The 13025-nt window shown below is 20.0% G+C and overlaps 2 protein-coding genes across 5 annotated transcripts in view; both read left to right on the plus strand.

The window, feature by feature from the left end:
* Positions 1-13025, plus strand: part of LOC122510454 — a 303718-nt gene that overhangs the window by 269451 nt on the left and 21242 nt on the right. For all 4 annotated transcript variants that reach the window (XM_043625111.1, XM_043625112.1, XM_043625113.1 and 1 more), the window contains one exon: positions 10338-10402. In XM_043625111.1, coding sequence (XP_043481046.1) covers positions 10338-10402 — 65 coding nt within the window. The remainder of the gene's footprint in view (positions 1-10337; positions 10403-13025) is intronic.
* LOC122510457 lies at positions 1115-6043 on the plus strand. Its single transcript, XM_043625118.1, has 2 exons — positions 1115-1843; positions 5109-6043. Exons 1-2 carry the CDS (start codon positions 1794-1796, stop codon positions 5443-5445), a joined length of 387 nt encoding a protein of 128 aa, XP_043481053.1. The 5' UTR covers positions 1115-1793; the 3' UTR covers positions 5446-6043.

The following is a 13025-nucleotide window of genomic DNA, read 5'->3' on the forward strand; positions in this document are numbered from 1 at the left end:
AATTCAATTATTTTCATGAATTTTAATAAAATTCTTTACTAAATTCAATTATTTTCAGGAATTTCAATAAAATTCTTTACCAAATTCAATTATTTTCATAAATTTTAATGAAATTCTTTGCAAAATTCAATTATTTTCATAAAGAACAATATTCATCACAAGAATTCAATTATTTATAAAAGTAATAAATTTCTTCTTGGAAATTCGATTATTTAAAAAAAATTCGAATAAAATCGTTAGTAACAATTCAATTATTTTTACAAATAATAAAATGCTTTTTAGGAATTCAAATTATTTTTAAAAAAAATTCATTAAAATGCCACACAGAAATTCAATTATTGTGAAAAATTTGAATAAAATTCTTTGTAAAATTTAATTATTTTTAAAAACTTTTCGCAATTCAATGATTTTCAATATTTACTATTTTCATAAAGTTTCCAAACAGAATTCAATTATTTAAAAAAAATTTTTGTAAAAATATTCTTAAGAATTCAATTGTTTTGATGAATAAGAAAAATTTCTCAGAAATTCAATTATTTAAATTAGAATTTTCATAAAATTAGTCGAAAGAAATGAATTACATTTAAAAGTTTTTATAAAATTCTTCACAAGAATTAAATTTTTTTTTCTATAAATATTTAAATTCTTTCGCACGAATAATAAAATTTGTTGCAGGAATTGAAAATTTATTAGCATCAGGATAAGAAAGAAGTAAATATTTTTGATGAAAATTAGGAAAAAGTCAGGAAAATAAAATGTAGAATGGAATTTCTGTTTTGTAAAGTGTCTAAAACGAGTTTTTTTCGTCAAGTTTAATTTTTCGATAGATACTTTTTTTCTACTTTTTTTCAGTTTGAAAGCTACTTTTTTGCTACTTTTTTTTAAAATTAATTATCGAGAGCAAAGTCTGCAGTGTTATTTCTTCAACAACAAAAAAACCCAGTGGCAAAGATTTTATCTATTAAAATATCATTTGATTTTATAATGAAAATGAAATGTGTGATGAAAGAAGAAGAAGAAGAAAAAAAAAAAAAAAAAAAGAGGAAGGAGGAAGGAGAGTAAAAAAAGGGAAATGCCATTCCAAGATCCAAGATGAGTCACGTTGGATCGAAATGGGGAGCCTTTGGAGCACAGAATATTCTGATTCCAACGTTCCAATGGCGATAGTCCGCGTATTTCCCCATATCCTGGGGATATTTCTGGCAGATACCAGGAACTCGTGCTCCATATATCTATATATTCGTGTGTAATGAAATAACCACGACTCGGTGGTAGCATTCTACGTATGTTAAATCCACCTTCTATATGGACTTGGAAACTTGTTCCCAGTGGGTGGGGATCGACCAGTTAATAAAAGAGAAGCGCGAGAAGTGCGAGGTCATTCAATATCGTATCTTCGCTTGTTAAACGTGCTCTGTGTGTGTATAAATATTCTCTCGACAGAAAAAAAAAAAATAAAGTGTGCTCTACAGTTGGTGTACTGCATAAGCCAATTTTATTGTGTTTCCCATTTTTTTCCAACGCAAACTGAACTCCTAAAAAAGTGCAAAATTTTTAACAACTCCTGTGCTATTTTGTGTAAAATTTTCAAAAACTATTGTTTTTCAAAAACAATAAACTTGATAAACTATTGTTTATCTGGATTCTGGATTAAAAAAAGAAGAAGAATAAGAAAAATTCTTTCTTTCGAGGAAAGGAAAATTCAAGATACAAGAAAAATTTGTTCCAAGTGGAATTCAGCAGCGAATAAAATAAATAAACTATTGAAGGAAGAAAAAAAATCACTTACCAATATGACTTGCGAGGAAGTACAGTGCATGCCGCTCACAAATTTCGCCGATAGGTAAGAAAATCACGTGATTTTTCTCCTGCGATTGAATTTTGTGACATTAATTCAAGGTTGATTGTATCTCTCAAAAAGTCAAAACAAATTTCACACGAGTATGGACCCAAAACAATTTGAAAAAAGAAAGAAATTTTTTTGAAACTTTTTTTCTGAAAGATTGCATCAGCTTGTGAAATATAAATTTCTTCGCTGTAAAATATTTAAGTCGTAGCGTGTTTTAATAGCTCAGATTCCATTTTAAAGTGGAATGGGATTAAAAAATTAATCTTCTTATCACGATGACAATGTTGAAATTTGTCGAAACAATTAAGAGAGGAAAAAAAAAATTGATGGAAAAATTTTTTAATTACAAATCTATTAATTTATTTGGAAATATTATTAATGTTATTATTAATTACAAATCTATTAATTTCTCTCGAATTATTATTATTATAAATATTGTTAATTGATAATTATTATTTCTCTCAAAATTAAAGCTTCAATTTTCCAAATATTAACTGATTTCTTGTTTTTGTTCGATTTGAATTAAATTCGTTTTATCATTTTACTCTTTTTTGTTTGTTATTCACAAGTTCTGAACGTTCAAATTATAGGAAATTTTTTAATAATAATAATAATAATAATAATAATAATAATAATAATAATAATAATAATAATAATAATAATAATAATAATAATAATAATAATAATAATAATAATAATAATAATAATACTAACAAAAAAAAAATGAAATGAATATAAAATCAAAATAAAGTCAAAATCGAAATAGAAATAAAACCAAGAATTAAAATTAAAATAGAAATATCGAAATAAAATTAAATGAAAATATTATATCAAAATTAAATTAAACGAGAATTCAATTATTTAAATGCAAAAAAATAATTTATTTAATAATTGAATATTTCTTAGAATTCAATTCTTATAAAGAACTTTATCAAATTTTTTTTAAACAATTGAATTTTTTCGAAGAATTTAAAAAAAATATTCAAGAATAATTGAATTTTTTGAAGAATTCATTTAAAATTGTATTAGAAACAAAATTTAATTAAATTTAATTAAATAATTAAATAATTGAATTCCTGCGATGAATTTATAATAATTTATTTATTAATAATAATAATAATAATAATAATAATAATAATAATAATAATAATAATAATAATAATAATAATATTAAAAAGAAAAATAAATAAAAGTAAAATGGAATGAATATATAATCAAATAAAATTAAAATAGAAATTCAATTATTTGTCTAGAAATAAATAAATATAACTGTGAGTCGAATTTAATTAAAACAATGTGTCAGTTTGCGAAATTAAGATCTTGAAAAAATTTCCCTCTGACAAGAAAAACAATTTGTTTCTTAATTATTTGTAAAAATTAATTTTTTTTCCATTACAATTCTCACATTTTATATTAATTAAACAATCGATTTCTATTTTATTTTTTTTCCAATTTTCTTCACGTTAATAACAAAAAAAATCAATTATTATCAAACCTAAGAACTTGAAAATAGAATAAAAAAAATATGTGACAGAAAATCGTAAATTTCAAACTCTTTAGAAAAAAAAATCGATGTGACGTTAAATTGACTGCCACTTGGTGTTTCATGAGAAATTTTTCACCGAGAGAATCAATCTTGAATGAACATCAGAGAATCGAGAAAAAATGTTTTTAGAACTAAAATTAATTTAATGAATTATTCAATTAAATTTAAACCAGAATTAATAAATTGAATTAATTGAATTAATTGAATCAATTATTATTTAATTTTAAACCAGAATTAATTAAATAAATTATTAATTGAATTTAAGCCAGAATTAATTATTAGTTCAGTTTTAACCAAAATTAATTTAATGAGTTATTAATTAACACTAAACCAGAATTCATTATTAGTTAAATATAAATCAGAATTAATTGAATCAATTATTAATTAAATTTTCACCAGAATTAATAAATAATAAATAAATATAAATTTAATAAAATAAATAATTAGCTAAATTTAAAACGGAACTAATTGAGGCAATTATTATTTAATTTTAAACCAAAATTAATTTAGATGAATTATTAATCAAATTTAAAGCCGAATTAATTGAATTAATTGAATCAATTATTACTTAATTTTAAACCAGAATTAATTGAATTAATTGAGTCAATTATTATTGAAATTTAAACCAGAATCAATTATTAGTTAAATTTTTACCAGAATTAATTCAATGAATTATTAATTAAATCCAAACCAAAATTAATTATCAATTAAAACATAAAACGAAATTAATTGAATCAATTTTATTAATTAATTTTAAACCAGAATTTATAATTATAGTTAAATTTAAAACGGAATTAATTGAGTCAATTATTATTTAATTTTAATCCAAAAATTAATTTAATGAAATATTAATTAAATTTAAACCAGAATTAATTATTAATTAAATTAAACCAGAAGTAATTTAATGAATTATTAATTAAATCTTAACAATAATCAATTTTATTAGTTAAATTTAAAACAGAATTAATTATTAGTTAAATTAAAACCAAAATTAATTGAATAAATTATTAATTAAATTTAAACCAGAATTAATTATCAGTTAAAATGTAAAACAGAATTGATTGAACCAATTATTAATTAATTGAATCAATTATTAATTAAATTAAAACCAAAATAAATTTAATTATTAGTTAAATTTAAACCAGAATTAATTATTAGTTAAATTAAAACCAAAATTAATTGAATCAATTATTATCTAAATTTAAACCATAATTAATTATCAGTTGAAACATAAAACGGAATTAATTAAATCAATTATTAATTAATTTTAAACCAGAATTAATTTAATGAATTATTAATTAAATCTTAACAAAAATCAATTTTTTTAGTTTAATTTAAATCAGAATTAATTATCAGTTAAAATGTAAAGCAGAATTAATTGAATCAATTATTAATTAATTTAATGAACTGTTAATTAAATCTTAACAATAAATAATTTTATTAGTTAAATTTAAACCAGAATTAATTATATTTATTAGTTGAATTAAAAAGCAAAATTAATTGAATAAATTATTAATTAAATTTAAACCACAATTAATTATCAGTTAAAATACAAAACGTAATTAATTGAACCAATTATTAATTTTATTTGAAACCATAATTAATTTAACGAATTATTAATAAAATTAAAACCAAAATAAATTTTAAAAAAATTCTTAATTAAATGAAATAATATGAATTTTTGAATTAAAAAATGTTTTTTCCAACTTACAGAACAAAAATGTGGAAGCGCAAGAAGAGCCGTGACAGAATTCAATCCGCATCGGGGAGAAAAATCACTTGCGGTTTGCTGCCAACTCTACGCGTATTAGCAACAACGCGGCTGTGCAGCAGCAAAAGTAGCGTGTGCTTTTTGCCAAACGATGGCCAAACAGATTCAGCGAGTCATCTTCAAATCACACTTCTTGAAGCTTATTGCCGCGAGAATGGAATTGAAGTTATCCGCGTCTCCAAGGATACACTGAAAAATATGATGTGTCCCACGGCAACAGATTTATCCTGCGTTCTCGTTACATCCAATGAACCATATTTCTTGGAGTCTCCCGAGTGATTTTTAAGTAGCTGAATTATATTCTGGAAAAGAAATTGAAGAAATTCAACATTTATTTTATTTTCGAGAGAGAGAGAGAAAAATTCTTCACCTCCTAGTTCCTGTGGAGGAGAATTGCTGCTGCTGCTGCTGTGAGCGGGGGACAAAAAAAAATGGGAGTCACTCAATCCTTTTCGCCTATAAACAAGGATTGAGTTCTCAAGAGAAACAGAGAGAGAGAGAGAGAGAGAAAGAGAGTGTGGTGTTACTTCAATCTGTCAAAAGGATCTTGGAAGCTTTATCAAGTCCTTGATTATGTGACTCGGCGCGAGAGCGCATCTATACGATTTGTCAAAAAAAAAAATAAAGGGGAAATAATTCCTTTTTTATTACTGTCACGACAATTTGAGCTTAGGGAAAATATTCTCTATTAAATATACAAATAAATATGGGAATATTTTTTCCTTTATTTTAAAAACCTTGTTTTCTTTAATTTTCGAAGTGAAATTAATTTTATTGGAAAAATGTTTTCTGTTAAAAAAATTATCCTTAAGTTCCTTATTTACTTTATTGTTATGTAAATCGTTTTTATTATGTAATAAACAGAAATTCAATCTGATCTGGGTTTTTTTTCCTTGTCACCTATTAAATGAAGTTCATGTGCGTCATTCACTGTCACAACTTTAATAGTTCAAATAACTATTAAGTTTAGATTCAATTTCCATTTATTGTTATTGCTCCGCTATTTCTATATTCTCAATTTACGAATTCAATTTTTTGGCAAAAGTAGGAGAGAATAGGAGAGAATAGAAAATGAAAAAAATAAATAAAATTATTAAAATTATAAATTTTAACTGAAATTCAATTTTAAATTAATTCTTATCAGCAAGTTCAACGAGAATTCAATTATTTTGATACAAAATTAAATAATTGATAGAATAATTGATTATTTCTTACAATTGAATACTTATAATGAATTTTATCAAATTTTTTGAAAATAATCGATTTCTTTCGAAGAATTTTAATGAAGCTTTTGAAAATAATTACATCCTTCGAGAAATTCATTTAAAATTGTATAAAAAAAATAATTGAATTCCTGTGAAGAATATAATTGTTTATAAAAAATAAATGAATTCTTACAAGGAATTTTATTAAATTTTTTTAAATAATTAAATTTTTTAAAAATTATTTTATGAAAATTGAAGATTTATCTTTATATTTTTATTATTGAAGAATTATTTCGAATAATTTAATTAAAATTGAATTAATTGATTGAATTCTCGAGAAGAATTTCCAAAAACTTTTGAAAATAATTACATTTTTTGAATAATTGAATTTCGACAAAAAAAAAAAATTTATTAAAATTCCTGAAAATAATTGAATTTCTGGCAAGCGAATTTTGATATTTATTAAGATAATTGAATTCTTTTGAAGATTTAAATAATTTGTAAATATAATAATTTATAAAAATAATTGAATATTTCTTAAAATTGAATTCTTTCAAGAAATTTTATTGAAAATCTATTTTGCTAATAATTAGTAAATTCTATTAAATATATTATATCAACATTTTTTTAAATTTTTAATTTTTTTTAAATTCTTAGAAAGAATTCAATTAAAATTTTTAAGAATAACTGCGATTTTCGAGAAATTCATTTGAAATTGCATTAAAAATAATTGAAATCCTGCGTTGAATTTTATTAGTTATAAAAATAATTGAATTCATGTGAAAATTTTTTTTATGAAAATAATTGAATGTTTGCGAAGAATTTTATAAAACATTTTTTTAAATTATTCAATTCTTTTGGGATTTTTTTTTTATTAAAATAGTATAGATATTAAAAATCATTGAATTACGAAAAATTTTTGAAAATAATTGAATCGTTTTACAGAATTTTATTAAAATTTTTAATAATAATTGCGATTGTCAAGGAATTCATTTAAAATTGTATTTAAAATAATTGAAATCTTGCGTTTGGTTTTGTTAGTTTTGGAAATAATTGAACTTTTGCTACCAAGTTTATAAAAATTATTAAAAATAATTGAATTCTTGAGAAGAAGTTTATAATTTTTTTTTTAAATAATTGAAATTCTTACGACGTATTTTATAAAAATATTTTTAAATAATTGATTTTTTCGTAAAATTTCATAAAAATTGTGTTTCAAATAATTGAATTCCTCTTAAAATTTTATTATTTAAAAAAATAATTGAATGTTTGTAAAGAATTTTAATAAAATTTTTTTAAGTAATTAAATTTATGCAACGAATATTATTAAAATTTTCAAAAATAATTGAATTCTTACGAAGAACTTTATTAATTTTTTTTTTCAAATAATTGATTTGACGAATTTTATAAAAATCATTTTACATAAATAATTGATTTTTTCGAAAAATTTTATGAAAATTGTGTTTTAAATAATTGAATTCCTTTGAAAATTTTATTATTTATAAAAAATAATTGAATGTTCGTAAAGAATTATATTAAATTTTTTTAAATAATTGAATTTTTTAAAATTTTACGTAAATTGAAGGGAAGAATTAAATTATTTCTAATAAATTAATTAAAATTGTATTAAAAATAATTGAATTCTTTTGAGAAATTTTATTAAAATAGCAAATATTAAAAATATTCGAATATCAGCGAAGAATTTTATTATTTGAAAAGATAATTGAATTCTTTAGAAAGATTTTCCAAAAACTGTTGAAAATTATATTATTATATTTTTCGAGAAATTAATTTAAAATTGAATGAAAAAGAATTTAATTCCTTTTAAAAAATTTTATTATTTATAAAAATAATTGAATTCTTGCAACGAATTTTTATTAAAATATTTTCAAGTAATTAAATTTTTTGTATCATTTTATGAAAATTTAAAATAATAGATAAATAATTCAATTATTTCGAATAATTTAATTAAAATTATATTTAAAATAATTCAATTCTTGCGATAAATTTTATTATTTTTGAAAATAATTGAATTCTTATAAACAAATGTTATCAAAACTTTACAAAATAATTAATTTCTTTTATAAAGAATTTTATTCAAATATTTTAAATAATTAATTTCTTTCCAAAAATTTCCTTGGAAATTGTATTTTTTAAATAATTGAATTCCAGCGAAAATTTTATTATTTAAAGGTAATATTAATTGAATTTTTGCGAAGAATTGTATTAATTATTTTTTTTATAATTGAATTCTTTTGAGAAATTCTATTAAAATAGTAGATAGTGAAAATATTTGAATATCAGCGAAGAATTTCATTTGGGAAAATAATTGAATTATTGAGATAGATTTCCAAAAAAAAAATTGTTGAACTTATTTGAATCATTTGAAATTTTATTAAAATTTTTTGAATTTTTCTCTAAGAAGAATTTTATTAAAATATTTTTAATTCTTCTCTAAGAAGAATGTTATTAAAATTTTTTTAATTTTTCTCTAAGAAGAATGTTATTAAAATTTTTTTAATTTTTCTCTAAGAAGAATTTTATTAAAATTTTTCTAATTTGTTTCTAAGAACAATTTTATTAAAATATTTTTAATTTTTCTCTCTAAGAAGGATTATATGAAAATTTTTAAGAATAATTTTTTTATTTCATCTATCAACAGATTTAAATTAGTGCAAATTAAAGACAAACAAAAATTTACCTTTAGTGTCACAAATTTAAAAAAAAAAAAAAAGTAAATAATAGGTTTTAGTAGATGAGTGCGAAGCCAGCTTGAACAAGGAATTAAAATCAATTGATAACAAATGAAGCATGACCTTTCTCTGTAGCAATGAAATGCTTTGATTAACACTTGAAAATTATACTCTCAACATTTATTATTTATTGTAAATATTGTTTTCACACGGAGAGAATTATTTTGCATATTTACGCACGTGTTACAGTATAACGAAATGAATTAACATGGAAATTATTGAAAATTATTAGTTAAAATATCTTTGTGTAATAACTGTGCAATAAAGAATATTAATAATTGTGTGCTCCATTTCCCCAAAGTGCAAAAGCTTTCGATTCGACCAATAAATAATGTCACTATTGACATAAACACTGAACTCATATGTGTTTGACATAAAAATCGAACATAAAATTTTATTTATGATACAACTTATATGTGGCTTATCGATTTGAGCGTGTACACATTTTAGATTTTTACAATCTCATTTCTAACGAATTTAGACTTTTTTTCTATATATATTCTTTATTGATTAATGTGCGGAGAAAAAAAAGTTTCAAATTGTCGTTAATTTTTCGAGTTCGTTTGTGTTTCGAGACATTTTTTAAAGTTTTGAATCTTTGAATGAATTCAAACATTAAAGGTTTTAAAAAATGTCTCGAAACATTAAAGAACAAAATTAAACACAAAATTTCTTCTTGAAATTAAATTTTTATTTCCATAATTTTGCGTCACTGGCAGAAAAATTAGTTTCTAAATGTAAAAATAGTTTGTAACTTTTCATTGCAATCGGTAATTTATAAAAATATATTTTCGTAGAAAAAAATGTTTCCTGAACCTCAAAAAAATGTCGGAACAATTTTTCATTTGAGTTTTATTTTTTTATTTACTAATTCAATTTTTTATTCATTATCTATTGCACTTATTTTCCATTTGAAATCCATTTTTTACTTATTTTTTGCAGTTTATTTAAAATTTTATTCGAGTTAATAAATAATTAAATAAACAAATATTTAATTTATTTTTATTATTATTCTTTATACTTTTGATTATTTTACTTTACTATCGTTTTACTTGTTCCAAAAATTTTGAAAAACATGTACAATAAATTAATTAAGTTAAAAAATTCGTTACCTGGAATATTAAAATTTTTTTTCATAAAAAGAAAAATGAAATAAATTTAATTTCTAAAATGGAAAAATTAATTTCTAAAATAAAATTTCCTTTTATTGCAGCTTACAAAGTATTTAAAAACGGCGAGCATCACTTCAATGGAGGACTTAAAAATCCTGAGCGTGACGTGAGTAGGTACACTAAACTTATAAAACACCAATGAAAATTGAAAATTCAAAAATACTCACTTGAAAATTTTTATATTGTTCCTCAAGTCGTTTTTTTTCTTGCATCATATTCTCTTAATGTGGGAGAAAGAAAATTTTTTCCTTTTGTAACGATTTCGAAAATGATCCTCTTAGTCTGTAAAAAAGAAAAAAATTACGTTAATGAGAAAAATACAAAAATTAATTTAATATCGAGTAGAGAAAATTGTATTATTTACAAAAAATAAACAGTAAACGTTTCTTGAATATGAAAAATAATCTATTTAATATTTTTTGTTATTTTTTTATTTTATTACTGAAAAACAAACTAAGAGGGTGTTTACTATTTTCGTTCAACAAAATTCTAGTTTATTTCCCGGCTTTGTCCTAAGTTTTCCCAGTTTTTTTTCTCATCAAATTGAAATTTATTAGATTTCGAACATAAATAAATTTACAAATGACTTCAAAAATTTTTATTAGAGTTTTTATGAATAATTAAATTCTTTTGACGAGATTCTTTAACTTTTTTGAAAATAATATTTTTTAAATAATTTTAATTAAAAATTTGGAAAATAATTGAATTAAACAAAGAATTTTTTTTCATTTTTTAAAAATAATCTTTTCTGTTCATAATTATAATTGAAAATTTGATTAATTCAATTTTAATAAAATTGTGTTGATACTTATTGAATTTCTGCAAAGAATTTTTCTATTTATAAAAGTAATTGAATTCTTCCAAAGAATGTTATTATTTATAAAAATAATTAAATGTTTGCATAGAATTTTATTAAAATTCAAAATTTTTGAAAATAATGTTTTTTTTTTTTAAATTTTTAAACATAATTGAATTTCTAATTTCTAATTTCATAATTTAATTTCATAATTGAATTTCTAAAATTGTTTTTTAGAATTTTATGAAAATTTATGAAAATAATTGAATTCTTGTGAAGAATTTTTTTTTTAAATAACATTCAAAAGAATTTAGTAAATCTGAAGAATTTTACTACTTATAGAAATAATTGAATTCTTGAGAAGAAATTTTTTACAGTTTCTAGAAATAATTGAGTACTTCCAAAGAATTTTTAAATAATTGATTTTTTTGACGAACTGAAATTAAATTTTTAAGAATAATTACATTTTTCGAACAATTCCTGTAAAATTGTATTAAAAATAATTGAAATCCTGCGATAAATTTTATTATTTATGACAATAATTGAATTATTGCGAAAAATTTTATTTTAATTTTCAAAAATAATTGAATTTCTGAAAAGAATTTTATTATTTGTGAAAATAATTGAATTATTGCGAAAAATGTTATTCAAATGTTTAAAAATAATTGAATTTCCAAGAAGAAATTTCTTTATTTTTAAAAATAATTGAATTCTTGTTATGAATATTTGTTATTTATAAAAATAATTGAATTTCCAAGAAGAAATTTATTTATTATTAAAAATAATTGAATTCTTGTGATGAATATTTATTATTTATGAAAATAATTGAATTTTTCAAAGAATTTTATTAAAATACCTCCAAATAATTGAATTTTCGGGAATAATTTTGTTTATCATCGACATAATTGAATTCTTTCGAAGAATTATTTATGTAAATAATTGAATTCTTGGAAAGACTTTTATTAAAAATCTAAAATAATAATTGAATTATTTCAAAAAAATTTAATTCAAATTTTATTTAAAAATAATTGATTTCTTTCGAACAATTTTATTAAAATATTTGAAAATAATTGAATTCCTGTGAAAATTTCTAATATTTTTGTAAATAATTGAATTCTTCCAAAGAATTTTTAAAAAACTTTTTTTCTAAATAATTGATTTTTTTGAGGAACTGAAATAAAATTTTTAAAAATAATTCCTTTTTTTGAGCAATTTCTGTAAAATTTTTTTAAAAATAATTGAAATCCTGCGATAAATTTTATTATTTATGACAATAATTGAATTATTGCGAAAAATTTTATTTTAATTTTCAAAAATAATTGAATTTCTGAAAAGAATTTTATTATTTGTGAAAATAATTGAATTATTGCGAAAAATGTTATTCAAATGTTTAAAAATAATTGAATTTCCAAGAAGAAATTTCTTTATTTTTAAAAATAATTGAATTCTTGTTATGAATATTTGTTATTTATAAAAATAATTGAATTTCCAAGAAGAAATTTATTTATTATTAAAAATAATTGAATTCTTGTGATGAATATTTATTATTTATGAAAATAATTGAATTTTTCAAAGAATTTTATTAAAATACCTCCAAATAATTGAATTTTCGGGAATAATTTTGTTTATCATCGACATAATTGAATTCTTTCGAAGAATTATTTATGTAAATAATTGAATTCTTGGAAAGACTTTTATTAAAAATCTAAAATAATAATTGAATTATTTCAAAAAAATTTAATTCAAATTTTATTTAAAAATAATTGATTTCTTTCGAACAATTTTATTAAAATATTTGAAAATAATTGAATTCCTGTGAAAATTTCTAATATTTTTGTAAATAATTGAATTCTTCCAAAGAATTTTTAAAAAACTTTTTTTCTAAATAATTGATTTTTTTGAGGAACTGAAATAAAATTTTTAAAAATAATTC

This window comes from Leptopilina heterotoma, unplaced genomic scaffold (assembly GCF_015476425.1).
Source record: "Leptopilina heterotoma isolate Lh14 unplaced genomic scaffold, ASM1547642v1 Lhet_68, whole genome shotgun sequence".
Lineage (NCBI taxonomy): Eukaryota > Metazoa > Arthropoda > Insecta > Hymenoptera > Figitidae > Leptopilina > Leptopilina heterotoma.